The 14165-nt window shown below is 40.3% G+C and overlaps 1 protein-coding gene across 6 annotated transcripts; it reads right to left on the reverse strand.

Annotated features, from left to right (window-relative positions):
- Positions 1-1955: 1955 nt before the first annotated feature.
- On the reverse strand, positions 1956-12952 carry si:ch211-167b20.8 (protein phosphatase 1 regulatory subunit 3A). 6 transcript variants are annotated; one of them, XM_065961369.1, is made up of 5 exons: positions 11569-12952; positions 7467-7513; positions 6943-7028; positions 6590-6616; positions 4546-6390 (listed from the first exon to the last, which is right to left on the reverse strand). In XM_065961369.1, exons 1-4 carry the CDS (start codon positions 12480-12482, stop codon positions 6590-6592), a joined length of 1074 nt encoding a protein of 357 aa, XP_065817441.1. In that variant the 5' UTR covers positions 12483-12952; the 3' UTR covers positions 4546-6390. The 6 variants fall into 6 exon arrangements, with proteins under 6 accessions (XP_065817439.1, XP_065817438.1, XP_065817441.1 ...); XM_065961371.1 differs by having other exon boundaries at positions 6943-7025; positions 11569-12947; XM_065961368.1 differs by having other exon boundaries at positions 4550-4688; positions 11569-12949.
- Between the last annotated feature and the right edge of the window lie 1213 nt (positions 12953-14165).

Below are 14165 nucleotides of genomic sequence, written 5' to 3' on the forward strand. Positions count from 1 at the left end.
ATGCTTTTATTTATGTATGTCATTTCTAACATTTGAAAAATCGACATCTGGCTACTTGTATGCATAATCAATATTGTGTTTTGAAATCGTTAAATCATTGGTGTCTCACCATTATACCTATACTTTACCTTGCACCTCTATTTGCCTTGTCTGGCTTTTATGTTTTTCCATGTCATTGTATTAGTAGGGGAGACCGGGGTTGATCCTCACAGAGCTTATTACAGCCAAGAGGGCGTTGTTTCATCCGCTTAATATTAAACACATCACTTGATATCAAGTTCATTCCATTTTGGTCATACAGGTTGAGACACCAAAGAAAAAAAAAGTTGACAAATCTTTTGACAATTTCAATGGGTTTTGAAAGGCATGCACATTTACATTTAATCTTTCATATTTAATTTAGAACCATTTACGACTCTGTTTTTGCACATTTACATTTAATCTTCCATATTTAATCTTCCTATTTAAGACTAGTAATGCTTAGTTAAATCCTGGTTGTATATATTCACATTCTTAGTTTTGATATTTTCAGTACTTATTTACTTTGTATTTAATATTATATTATGCTTAGATTGGCTAACATTGTGTTTTTTACTCATATTGTGCGTTGGCTAACCTGCTGCTGTAGCGCCACAATTTCCCAGTTTGGGATCAATAAAGTAATTCTATTCTATTCTATAGAATGTATTGCTTGTTACATTCTCATACATTTCGGTGCATTTTGTGTTTAATTGATGTCATACAGTTATATAGGGACATTTCTTTTTTTCAATTTGGTCCATCAATGTTTTTAATGACAAAAATGTAATGTTTCTAAGGGTTTGTTTTCAAGAAATGTTTCCCTATGACAGATTTTGTAGGAGTTTTCTGGCTGGAGAAATGGACTTAACAGATGTCACTCTTGGACAAGATTTCACTTTTAAAGTTGTGAATAAAAATATGGAGATACCCAGATTAAAAAAGTAAGCATCCATGCCATCAAATAAGTTATTTAAGTCAAAGCTGCTACCCTTCACTTCATGTTTCTTGTGATGAAAAATCTCTATTTGATCAAGCTGTTCTCCTGCTCAGAGTGGTAGCAAATAAAGACAAGAGTATAGCTCCTTAAACTACTGTTGACACTAATGATGTCACAACTCTCACACAACCTCTATTGAAAACCGCAGCTTAACCAGGCTTTCTGTGGTGTATTTGACATAAAAAAGACATTAATTAGTTCAAAGGGAATGTCTGTTGCAGAATTCCCACTGATTATCTTCCTTGGGTCAGTTTTAAGACTGCTTAAATTTTTAATACATTCAACACTCGAGCTATGTGACCATCACACAAATTAATCGCTCCCACCCTTTTTCTTGCACAAGTCTTTGAAATCCAAGTGTGCTCTGATTAATAATGTTGTTTTAAGGCCTAACATGTAATCCCATATAAATACCTGTCATGCGAGGAAGGGTTTGAAGCTCTAAAAAATGGAAGACCAGATACAGTAATTGGATTCAGAAGGGGGAAAAAACTGTTAAAGGCTTTCATGATAAAAAGAAAAAACAAGTGTTTATTAAGATATAAGCCTATAGAAAACAGTCGTGCCAGCTCGTCACATAGCATCCGGGCGTTTACTTAGAATCGTTAGCGCTCAAACACTGATATTAGCTCACAATGGCCACTGTGTAATGCACTCTAGTTTTGACACAGTGACTTTCGTGCAATGCGTGACCTTTGGCTCCTATCTGCAGCTCAGGTTGCTCTCTGTGCGTTTCCACTTCAAGCAAAGCAGAGTGCGCTCCAGAGACAGAGGCGCTGAAGGCTCTGATGTTATTTTTGTGGTGTGTCAGTCAGTCCCTCTAAAATGCTCCTCTCCGCACTGCAGGGCCATTACTGTGCATGAAGCTGACATGCACACATTAGTCTGGCAGAGTGGATGAAAAAGAACGAGACATCGACAAAGGCACAGAGCTGTGCAGGGTATAAGACTGTTTTAATGGCAATACACTGCAAAAAAACGTTCATCACTTCAAACATGTCATTCAATGCCTCAGTCTGTGAGGTTGGCAAAGTAGTGCTGTGAAATATTATGTTGTGCAACTACAAACGCATGGGCGTATGTGCAAGATTCAACAGGAAAACTTTGCAATTCACCAGATTCTCACGGCGGCCATTTTCCTCTGACATTGTGCGCAGGTTGGGTAGCCCAAAAGCTCATACGATGCAGTCATGTTTTGGCTTTGGGTTTGAAATTGTATGAACTAAAGGAATCTAAATAATTGCTTTCATTTCACCATTTCCTGATTGATAAGAGGGACATCGAGTGGTACCAGTTAAAACAACATAATAGCCCATTATCTAACGGAAAATGTTAGCATGCAGCAACTTCCAAGCAATTACCATGAGGTAGGAGTGAGATAATGATGATCCAATAATGATTGGATTATTTGCACGATACAATAGAGAAGGTGTGAATTCTTAGCTAACTGTAGTGATAGCAAGAAGAGGTCTAATGCTAACATAAGCTGTTTTACACGAGACGACCTTTGGGTATCAAATACATCCTATTGAGATTTGTTTATGCCTTACCCAAGGCTTAACTCTTACAAAAGCTAGTGTTAGCTCATCTACCTTCTATTTAACAGTAATATTAGCTCGGAAGTGGCTAAATGCTAACACTGGCTATATTGTCAAACTGTAGACAGTAGATCATCAAACATGTTCCTGTGTGTTTACACTCTTCCATTATATTGGACTATACTTTCACAAACTAATGTGAGCACTGAGCGCTCAACTATTTATCTGTAATATTAGATAGAAACAGTCTGACTGCTAACATTAGCTGGCGTCTGATAGCTTGATGTGGTCTAGTTTTCTCTGAATTTTCGTGGGTTTCGTCTTTTCATTAAGTCGATAAATTATGATTGTCAGACCTTTTAAATTGTAAATTACTTAAACAGCAGTATTATCCCTCCTCCTTCCTATTCTGAGCTTATGTCACGGGAAAATGGCTTCTGTGTCAATATGGTGATTTGTATGTGATATATTATGTGCAAAAGTGAGAATGCTGGTGTTGTTTAATGATCTCTTTAAAATGTCACACGTTCCACTTTTGTCCACCCTCAGGCAGCAGCTGTTTCATACTGATGTTTAGTAGGCCTATACCTCGTCCAGTTTTCTTCCTTTTAGGCATTAAGGCAAAATACTTCTTTTCCTTTTTTGCATTTTGTAAACAACACTTCTTTTGTGTAATACGTCTCTTTATGGCAATGTTTTTTTTGTCCATGATTAAAGACATAAAAACACATGGAATTCACAACCGTCAAAATCACGGCAGTGTGGTCATAGACAGCGACCTCACCTACAAGGAAAAAACAACGATACAAAACCAACAAAAATTAAAACAAAAGCAAGTGATGAGATACACCACAATATTACACACATCTCCACACGACAAAAAAAAAAGGCATAACAAACCACTTACAAGACATCCCAGTTCTTATTCATAATGCTGTGGTGGAAATGGTGAAATTATCGACTTCTATTTTGTTTCTTTTTACACATCTGAGACAGAATCAGTGAAAATATTTAATGTCCTTGTCAGTGCTTTGGACTTCGCATCGACTCTTAACTGTACCCATCATTGTTTATTGGATGACAACGCACACACTGACACACGACTTTAACAGTAAACTTGCGATTCTTTTTTAAATTTTTCGCTTATTTTGGCATCATGAAAAGGCACTTAACTGGAGAGGAGATCTCTGAGTGAGTGAACTGTGGTATTTTCACAAACGGTACAAGACCAAAAATAGTCCAAAGACGAGGAGGGCGCTGGGTTCCTGCAACACTATCAAAAGAGAGACAACTCCACTTAAAAAGACGATGGATGGCATCAGAATTGTGTTAACGTCAAACTCAGTCTGCTGCTTGAAGACCTCTGACAGCGTGTTTGGTGGATCCTCTAATAACGTGTCAGGGGAAATCTCGGTTGTATCTTCCTTCTCTTCCCAGGCAGAGACTGACTGAAGAGCTGAGTTTTGGCTCACCTCAGTGACACCTGCACTCACTGAGGGGTTCTCTCTGAGTTCAGGTGGTGGTGGAGCTCCACCTTCTGCTCCCAGACATGCCCGAGTCTCTGCCACAGCAGAGTAAAGTGCAGGTGTACAGACTTCATGATGCGAGGTGGACCAGCTGGAACCGTCTGATGTTCCTGCAACAAGTTCACTCAATCCCACTGCAACCTCTCGCTCAAAAGGAGAGACACATTCAGCACAGAGCTCAAGGCCAGCACGACTTTCTGGGCTGTTGTTCCACCTGTCCTCTCCTGTTGTCAGCCTCATCTCTGCAGTTGGAGGTTGCAAACATGAGGCCTCTGATGGAGGGATTTCCTCTTTGCCTTCCTGGGAGCTGTCTGATCTTGGCCCTGACTCTTGTTGTGGAGAGGGCAGCTGAGCAGAGGGAACACTTTGCTGCTCTGACGTTTCTTCGCCTAATTCGCACTTGAGTCCGTGTAAAGGCTGTGACTTATTTGGCCGTACTGATTCGCTGGCATAGAGTACAAAGGATGAATTAGTTTGAAGCGTGGTTTCGGAAGACGTACAGGGGAATTGTTCACCTGGGGATACAGAGTGAGCGGACAGTGTGCCATCGACAGATGGAAGCTCCTGGTTGGGTGGGACAGAGGGACCAGATGGGTGAACTGCAATCTGTTGAAGTGAAACAGTGAGACAACAGTGACAGCGAGGAGAGTATAAAGACAAAGTGCAGAGATTTGTATTCTATTCTAAAATTGCACACAGAGAAGAAAAGCATTTTGCTGCATACTGATGCTTTTTCTGTGAGTTGGATCCCATGCTGAAACTGTAATTGTGAGGAAAATGCAAACAAAAAAGGAACAGAATGAAAGGGGATGACTCACAACTTCTTTCAGAATTGTTGGCAAAAATGCACATTTTAATGCTTCAACTTGCTTTTTTTATTAGTGCTAAATTGTGTCATGATACAGAGTCCAAATCTGCATTCAGAACACATCCAAAGGACGAAGAAATTAAATGTTTTAAATAATTATTTTATCTTCACATTTACATATTTCCACATACTGCACCATGCAGTGATTGTTATTCCTTTGTATGCCAGGGAATGGAAGTATTGCTGTCCCTAAAAGAACCCTATTTTAATTTCCACTTCATTGTATTGAAAATAAAAATAGATATCTGGAGAAATCTCAGGTCAAATTGACATCATATCAAAACAAAAAAAAGGAAAAAAAAAAGACAGATATAACACTCGGAGGAAAGTGTGCAAGAGCAAGACACAAATAACAGAGGGGGTAATGCAGAACATCAACAAGAATCTTTGAATTAGCACCCTTACCTTCAGTCAACCTAACAACAGGCAAAGAGGCGTGTGCTAAGCCTCCTGGCAAACAGCTACAAAGCACCTGCTTGCAGTCATATCAGTCACACCTCAAATAATGCATAACTCTTATCCCCCACACCCCAACCCCAACCCAGAAGTGTGCCAATAAAGAACAATTCAGAATATGCAAAATATGCTTTTTGTACCAGGTCTGTGAACATGTTTATTGCTGCTGTCACAATGAGCATTTTTGAACGGGTGTGTGTATGTGACTGTCGTTGTTTTTGGAGCCAGCCTCAAGTGGACCCTCAAGGAACTGCACTTGTATTCACTTCCGCATTGGCTTCCTTTTTCCAAGACTGGAGGTTGCCTCAAGGTATAAGAGCCAGGCTTGCTGTCCTGTGTTTAATCATTGCAATAAGCCAACTGTTTCATAGCTCGAGTCTCATATTTGGCACACAGATATGAGTGTGTTTTGAACAAGCAGCTAGCTCCGGTGTTGCAAAATTAAGCAGATGCAGGTGTGCAAAATCCTGCAGTTTGCCAAGTGGCTTGCTTGAGGCTGGCTGCAGAAGCTCCAAAAGTCACATACAACACCCATTCAATAAAGCCAGTTTTTACAGCAGAAATGAACATGTTTGGAGCCTGGTTCAAAAAACCCAAAGTTCGCTCTGATTAGCCCATGTCTCGATCGGCTGGGGGTGCATTTTTTGGTAACTGATCCATTTTTGGTGTTATGAAGAATAAGTGTTATTCACAATAAAGCCCGTAGCTGACCTGATTGAAAGGTGGGCGTGATGTAATGGTTTGTCAAGAGGTTTAAAACCCGCCTCAGCTCCTCAGGTTGACTGAAAGTTATGGTGAGACAGCATTTCCAGCAAGGCAACCGCCACCAGCGGGACTCCAAAGCCCCCTGCAGTAACAGATGGGTGACGTCACTCAGGCTTCGTCCATTAATATTTACAGTCTATGCTTTTGCATCTCCTCAACTGAATCAGTAGTTTCAGAACCAGCGTTCTGCGCATTATGGAGGTGATCATAATCACAACACTGTCAACAGAGACGGTATGAGACATGATTACACATGAATGAATATTAGAGTTTGGACTAACTTAAAACTCTAATAGATATGAATTACATTGAACTGGACAACATCAAAAGGTGCAAAACATAGACTGCATGCATCATGTAAACAATAAGAAGCTGGCATACAGTGCTCGTGCTACAACGAGAAGAAACAAGACATTACCTAGGTTGATGCTGAAGCTTCAATGAGCTGTGAACAATGCAAACAACCAAGCCAGTGATGATAAGCTTTACCAGTAGAATACAAATGTTTGTTATCTTTTATTAGACACATAACTCACATAAATATAGCACTTCTCCTGCTTACCTGTTCATGGGAAATGTGTCAACAACTGCATGCAAATCAAGATCATTTGAACATCATCAAAAAGTTACAGTCAGAATGTTTCAAGTCAGTGTGACTTTTGTAGGTTAGAGAAAGTTTATAAGGAATATAAACCAGACGAGCCCTCCTGTTGGTGAAGAGTTGATATAATTAATAGCGGTTTCTTTGTTTTATTATTATTTTACACTTACCTCAATGTCGATCTCCGGCTGTACTATGATTGGGCAGACAGCTGTAGGTCTGTCAGATCCACACGTGGAGGTCCCTGCATCTTCTGCTGATGTCAAATAAACAATAATACTGTGAGAGCCCGATTAGTCTGATTTGACTAAAAGCAATAAACTTGTTTGTTCAGTTCTTTTTTCTACAGTATTTGACCTATTAAAGGGAAACTCAAGTTATGAAAACATTAGTTAATTATTTTTTGAGGATAGGATTGAACCTTCTCAAATTTGAAACAAATAATCAAAATGAAGTCACAGAGCTGGCTCTTAATGTTAAGGTCAGCATACCTCTGGTGCATGAAGTTTTACTGTTCTTTTTCCTACTATTTACAGGACTCTGCATTAATGGAAGAACTCTACATCCTTCACAATGTGACTATAAATTATTCAACACTATTTTCATGCTTATCATTTCTGTCTTCATTTTTTCAGGTGATAAATCAAAAATAATTATCTCCCCGCCCCCCCCAAAAAAATCCTTCAAACTGTACCTTCTTTCTTTTCCTGCTCATCTTCTGCATCAAAGACATCATCCATACTGAAAGAAAAGAAGACGTATGGGTTAAAAGAATTTAAAAACAAATCACACTGTTTCAAAGAACACTCCTTAAAACAACGTAGAATGTCTCCAGGTTTTCTGATAAGGGACCGCACACACATAAAGTTCTTAAGAATCAAGATGGTTTTAGATTATTGGTAAAATATGAGGCCAGAAAGGCAAGATATTGTCAATTTGTGCTACTGCAGTCAGTCATAAACTTTTGTGCTAAAGACTCCTCTTAATCCATAAACATCTGAATAACGCACCAGGGGAAGGAGACATCAACTTAGGCCCTGAGGATGACTGTTACAATAAAAGCTAACGCATAAATAAGGCTAACTGAGAGATGAGGCACATTTCGTTACACATTTGTGCAATGACAATAAAGTATTCCATATTTGTACTGATGTTGTCCAGCTTTAATGAGCTTAATTAGCCATTTTAACTAAACATGGCTCTGTATCTTCTGGAGCACACTTCTGTTCTGTTTAGAAGTTCTGTTTATGAGCTGCCAAACCAGATGAGCAGAGAGTTTCATAGCCACAGGCCACAGCGATGACCCATCTCATTATACTGTTTGTTAAAATAGACAGCGAGGTGGGAAATTGCTGAATGAGAAAACTGTTGACTGAGGGTAAGGGTCACTCAAAAGAGCAAGCACAATAAAAGCTGGCAGCAGTCAGGTCTATTTATTGAAGGTGATGTATCAAACATAAGAATGACATTAATTAAGAGGAGAAATTGGATATCTAGGATGAAATCATTTCTAGAATATCCCCAATGGCATTTAATCCATCTCCTTGAAAACTCATCTCCAAAATAATAAAGCAGATATATTATCTGTAAGGGGGCACTCCTGTTGAAAAAGGATGGAGATGCAACATTGCCAAGAGCTCCGCAAAGGATGCCAAATGAAATACAGGTCAAGAGGTATAAAGAGCATGTGACAGGAGCTACACAAATAGAGTGGAAATAACCTGAAGAGATGTTCATACTCCTTCTGCTTGTTACCTTTACATTAATATCAACAGCGACATTTTAAATCTGAAAGAGATCTGTCAAAAAATCTTCGAATTAGCATTTGGGTTACAGATTTAAAGTCACCAAGTGGCTGCAAACTCGGTACACAATATTTCACCATGTTCACATAACGACCATTTTCATTCCCAGGGTGAGAAGCTCAAATGTTAAAGTATGGCACTGTTGGGCTCAAGATTTCAAGTTAACTGTAGGACATGCGTCGAATTGTTCAGCAACTTTACAAAAATAGAATTTAAAAACTGGGTAAGATTTCAGGTCATATAGAAACAAAGAAAACATTCAAAACCCATTAGCTAAAGCAACAGCTAATGTTAGCAACCTTTCCAAGCTAACAGCACTAACATTGCTGTTAGCAAGCTAAATTTACTGGCTGGTTGTGGTACAAAATCTAACTGGAAAGGTTCAGTTTACTTTACTTTTACTTTATAAATGTGTCCAAGAAAGATGTTAAGCATTTTGTTGTTTTAGGGTTAGTTTATGTTCTTCCTATGGTTGTTGTACTTTCAAAATATACCGTTAGCAAGACAATGGTTAAGTTGTGTTAGCTGTTTTCTATGTAGGCTACACAAATGAAGACCGATTTAGATGGTTAACGTAGCTAATTTTGTTACAGTAGCCTTAATCAAACCTAAGCCGTTTTCACATATACACTCCGGATAATATCTAGATATTTACAGGAGGACTTCTCCGGAGATTCTCCCGACCTAGCCATTCACATATGCTCCTCACAGCGGGGGACTTTCCCTGTCAGAGGGGAGGGGGCCGCGGGGGATTTCTCGACGTAAGATGTGACGTAAATAAACAACGTGGATGTAGCAGCCGAAGCAACAGAGTCCGCTACACAACGTTATAATGAGAATATTTGCCTTTATATCAATGCTATGTGTAATCCAATGGAATGATAACATCCACAAAAGAGAGGAGAACAACATACTGACGAACAGAATGCAGCCGTTTAATTACGTGCACGGAGATCGTAGTGGTCGCGTGCAGACACTTTAGCCAGTCATTCTGCGGATAAAATACTAGGGGTCTGGCCGGGTTTAACTCCGGGTAAAGTCTGCGCGAAAAATGCGGCTGTTTGCATTCACGCAAAACCTCCGGAGTTTTTCAGGAGATTTCCGTATGTGTGAAAAGGGTTCTAGTCTAGAGGTAAGAACATGGTTGAGTCACCCTGTTCATGTAAAGAAGTGAATGAGGCTTACATCAGCAACCTCATAACTTAGAATGAAAACAAAAAAAAATCATATTTTCTGCTCTGGTCTCAACATGAACTAAACCAGCTCCTCAATAAGAAAATGAACCTGCTGTGTGTCTAAATTAAACCAAAGTAATATATTCTATCCACTAAGACTTGTTTTAGAGTAACCTTTTCCTGACCCCGTCTGCCTTGTTATCATGCTAACATCAAATAATGAGTGAACTTAGAGGTACCACATGAATCTCTGATAGTGGTTTCCATGTTAATAACTCTCTCCAAGCTTCTCTTTTTCTGTCAGTGACTCATCCGCCCGTCTTACCCCATCCTGTTTCCAAACAGCAATACATTTGACAGGTTTATCACTGTGTTTGTTACTTTTGTGATTCCTCAGTATCTCTGGGGATCTTTCTTGCTTTCTTAAATCTTTCTCTCTGGGATTAGTTAAGTCTAAGGGAGTACAGAAAGAGGAGAGGGTGGTTTGTGTGTTGCTAACTACACTATGGAAAGGGGCCAAATTTCCCATTGAAATGGCTCCGCTCCCTCATGACTCTGATAGAAAAGGTCAGAGGTAAACCTTGTGCAGGGGAAACGTCAGGCCTGAAAATGACACCTGCCCTTTGCCTATTTTGATCGCCTTCAAACACCACTGGATGATTGGCATTCTGAAGGGGGTGTGTGCTCGCAACAACTCTCTCTATCTCCTCTGACAGAGTAAAGAGAAGACAGCAGAGTGCGCAGAGGAAAACCTGACAATCTGTATGAACATTACTTTGGTAGCTCACACTTCTGCTGTCATTATGCAACATGTTTGCTAACATCCTGCTTGACTTGAGTTCTTATATGCTACAGCAGTAACCAGGCACAGTGACTGAATAAAGTTGAACCGCCCATTACACAACCTTAAAAGGAACTGCAGCTGTTGCACAAGCCCAATGTCTTTTGCTTTTGTGTCTTTTATACCGTATTTTCTTTATGGTTTGATGGCCTATATGGAGGGTCTGAGGGTTTTATGATGCAGAAATGATTCTGCGTTGAGCTCTGATACCATTTTTCTTTGCTTATGATACCAAGTCTGAAACCCAGTCTTAAGAACTGTCAGATAAAGACAAACTTAAGACACTGGTGTGACTGCTTTCTATTTACTATGGGTGTGATTTGATTGCTATTGTTGTTTGTCCTGGCTCAGTACACATTTCCAAAGAACAAGAACAATAGCCAGAAACAAGCCAAGTTGCGCCCTCTTTCTGACTTCTAATCAGACTCCTAGAGAGTGTTAAAGAAATCTTTGTATTGAATTCTAACCTTTTTCTACTCACAAAACTACGCTTTAAAATGTGCAATGGAAGAACAAGATGTTGACGTTTTGTTAGCTTTGAATTCTGTTTCACAAAAGCACTGTCGCTGTTCGCCGATGTCAAATGATGATTTTTGACTTCTTTTCCACTCCAAACAGGAGTTGATAATGGCAGCTTTAATATGTATAAGTTACTGCTTTAGAGAAGAAGGGACAAAGTTTTAGGGGGGGGCTAATAGCCTCAATGGTATTGTAATAGCGCATTGACTTTGCCGACACACGATACCACAATTCAGACTCTGCTGAAGTCATTTCTTGGTATTGATATCAGAACAACTCTATTAATGTTGGTTTTGGTTAGAAGGTAGGACAACCTGATGTTCCACCATGTATTCAACAGTGGGGAGGTCGATCACAGATAAGAGTTTTAAGGAATGTCTAGTGGGCAGGGAATAAGATGTTTAATCATATTCTCCCTTATTTGACATTTAAAAACACATGTTTCAGGTGATTTACCTGTAAGCTTTTGGAGATTTCAGGATACCCCTTATGTGTTGCATGTCTCTGTTTGTGTCCGCTGAATCCTCTTCATAAGACAAGAGCAGAGTCACCACATAATTCATAGAGGAGTTATTAGCCCAGAAGTCCCCTTCAGAGGTTTCATAGCGAACGACAAATTCGATGCGAGAGCCGTGTGTGATGTAAGGTGGTGCAAAAGACAGCTTGAAGGAGAACTGATCAGTGTCCCCATCATTGGATCCCTGGACATACTCTGCTGGATGATCAAAGTAAGTAGCCCAGTTGTCCAGGGTTGATCGGATGTAAACTGCTTTGTGGAAGGAGATGTTCAGGACACGTATTACCCCACTGAAGGCAAGTGGCTCATCCTCCACTGGAGACATCTGCTCAACCTCCACTTTCTTAGTGTGCACAGCCTGCAGCAGGGCACTGTCGGCTGGCGCGTTAAACTCTGGGTGCACAGAATAGCTTGGTTCTCTCCACGGCTTTCGATACTTCGCCTCCTCTTCCTCCCACCTTACACTATCCTCTTCATCATCCGAATCAAAGGCAACAAATTCCTTCAGGTCCACCAGGTCCCCACCTGTTGTGTCCGCGAACGACACTCGTTTACCTGCAGACAGCGTCAAGTGGATCCGCATGTACTCGGCTGTCTCGTCGTGGATGGATGCGCCTCGTTTTCTGGGCACCGGGGAGCACCTCGGGATGAGACGGACATTCTCGGCGTAGTCGTCTTCATCATCATCCTCATCCTCAACATTGTTAACCACGTTGTCTATGTGGGACCTACTTTCTGCCGCCTCTGCTGACCTTCCCGTTTTAATCGTAGTAAAAATTCCCTCTTGGTTCGGTATGGTTAAAAAAGACATTTTTGAATCACACATGGAATATGTGCGCTGAACAGAGCACATATGGCGGTCTCCTAAAAAAAAAAAAAAAAAACTACCAAATACTCATGTTTTGCGCAGCAGCAGCCAGTGTGGATCCAGCGCTGCCCCTGCGTTACGCACAGAGCCTCCCCAGTAAACGTGTGGCGTTAAATGTCACCCATGGAAAACATGTCTTTACTGCCAGCCCCTTGTGATAGTGTATCCCCCTGGTTTACATGCTCTAAAGCATCGCAGTTCGGCTGCAGCAGTGAAAGGAGCAGAGGCTAATTTTAGCTCTGACCTACCGGGCTCTCCATGCTCCGAATTTGTCATGTAGGTTGGTATAATCCTGCGACTCCCCCTTGTTCCGTTTTGGTTCGGGCTGCCTAAACACCCACTACTGGAAACAGGATGTTAAAGCCAAAAACCAGGCTGACCAGAGGGTCAGAGATTTGTAAATAGATACAGGAAATTATCTTGGATACAACTACCGCAAACGTCATCAGTTGGATGATTAGGCTACTGCACGGTCCACCGTAATTCAACACCATTTCCGTGTTTGAAATTACCAAATAACCTAAAATTCAGGTCATTAATTTAGCCTTATTGCTGTGGAATGTAGACTTCAACAAACCAGCTTTTTAATATAGGCTTTATATTTAAGCAATATTACAATTAGACTACAGCTTATCACCTGAACACATCATCGTGAATATATGATTGTTAATATCACTTGTATACGCCCAGTGGTAGAATTAAGATGTCAGTCAAGTGACAGGGGCTAAATATTTTTTTTTTTAAAAAGACATCATGCTGCTGAGGTGGGGTCCCCCTTATCGTGGATCTCTCTGCAGGAATGACACCTAGAGGGCAGTATGTCATGTTTACACTCTTAGTGGGAAGGTCACCCTGGAGGTCACACTGTTACATTTGCACTCTATCATATTTTCTCAATTCAGGGGGGGGGGGGTTAACATTTAGGGCTTGTAACCTTGCTTTACCCCCAGTGGCACATAAGAGGCACGCCTTAGAAGACACTTTATCCTATTTCTGTCTTAAAAAGGAAACAGATGGGCATAACGATATCCTTCTTTTACTCATCTTGAAGTGTAATGAGCACTTTTGTCATTTTTATGGGCAAGATATGCAACTCCGCAGGAAGGGTCCCATGCAGTAGGCTATATCAGTTCTGCCCCTCTTGAAGGGCATTGAGGGGCTAAAGATCCCTAATGCATTCTCCAGCTAAACATAGCCTATAGATTTGTTTTGAAGAGCCTAATCACATTGCCACAGAAATTGTCATATCACCTCAGCTTGACGTCTTTGCCCAAAGACTTCACATTTTGTATTCATGCCATGGACAGGAATAGGTGTTGGTATTGATACGTTTAAATCTCTATTTATGCAAACTTTTTAAAGCATTAGGAAAAAGTTGTCATATAGTGGAAAAAAATAATGACACTTTAGACCTGATTAGTAAACTATGGTTGTTTTCATGAATTTTATGCTAAGAATAAAACACTCCTGCTGCCATCTAACTTAGGCAAGTGTTTAAATGAATAAGTCCGAAATCCTTGTTTACATGTGGCTAGACTCTTAAGTTATTGATCCTTGTGTAGGCCTTGTCAACAAACACTGATTGTGATCCATATTTTGATTTGATTTCTTTATTTAACAGGGACGACAACGCACATTAATTAACAAGAGCAACAAAGTCACACATGT

This window comes from Labrus bergylta, chromosome 12, assembly GCF_963930695.1.
Source record: "Labrus bergylta chromosome 12, fLabBer1.1, whole genome shotgun sequence".
In the NCBI taxonomy this organism is placed as follows: Eukaryota; Metazoa; Chordata; class Actinopteri; order Labriformes; family Labridae; genus Labrus; species Labrus bergylta.

Bases quoted from the DNA above. Each gene is read 5' to 3' on its own strand.
- si:ch211-167b20.8 (XM_065961366.1), bottom strand. From the start codon at position 12,482: ATGTGCTCTGTTCAGCGCACATATTCCATGTGTGATTCAAAAATGTCT. The intron at 7,514-11,568 runs GTAAATCACCTG...CTTTTCTTTCAG, and splicing joins AAATCTCCAAAAGCTTACAG to TATGGATGATGTCTTTGATG. The intron at 7,029-7,466 runs GTACAGTTTGAA...ATTTGACATCAG, and splicing joins TGAGCAGGAAAAGAAAGAAG to CAGAAGATGCAGGGACCTCC.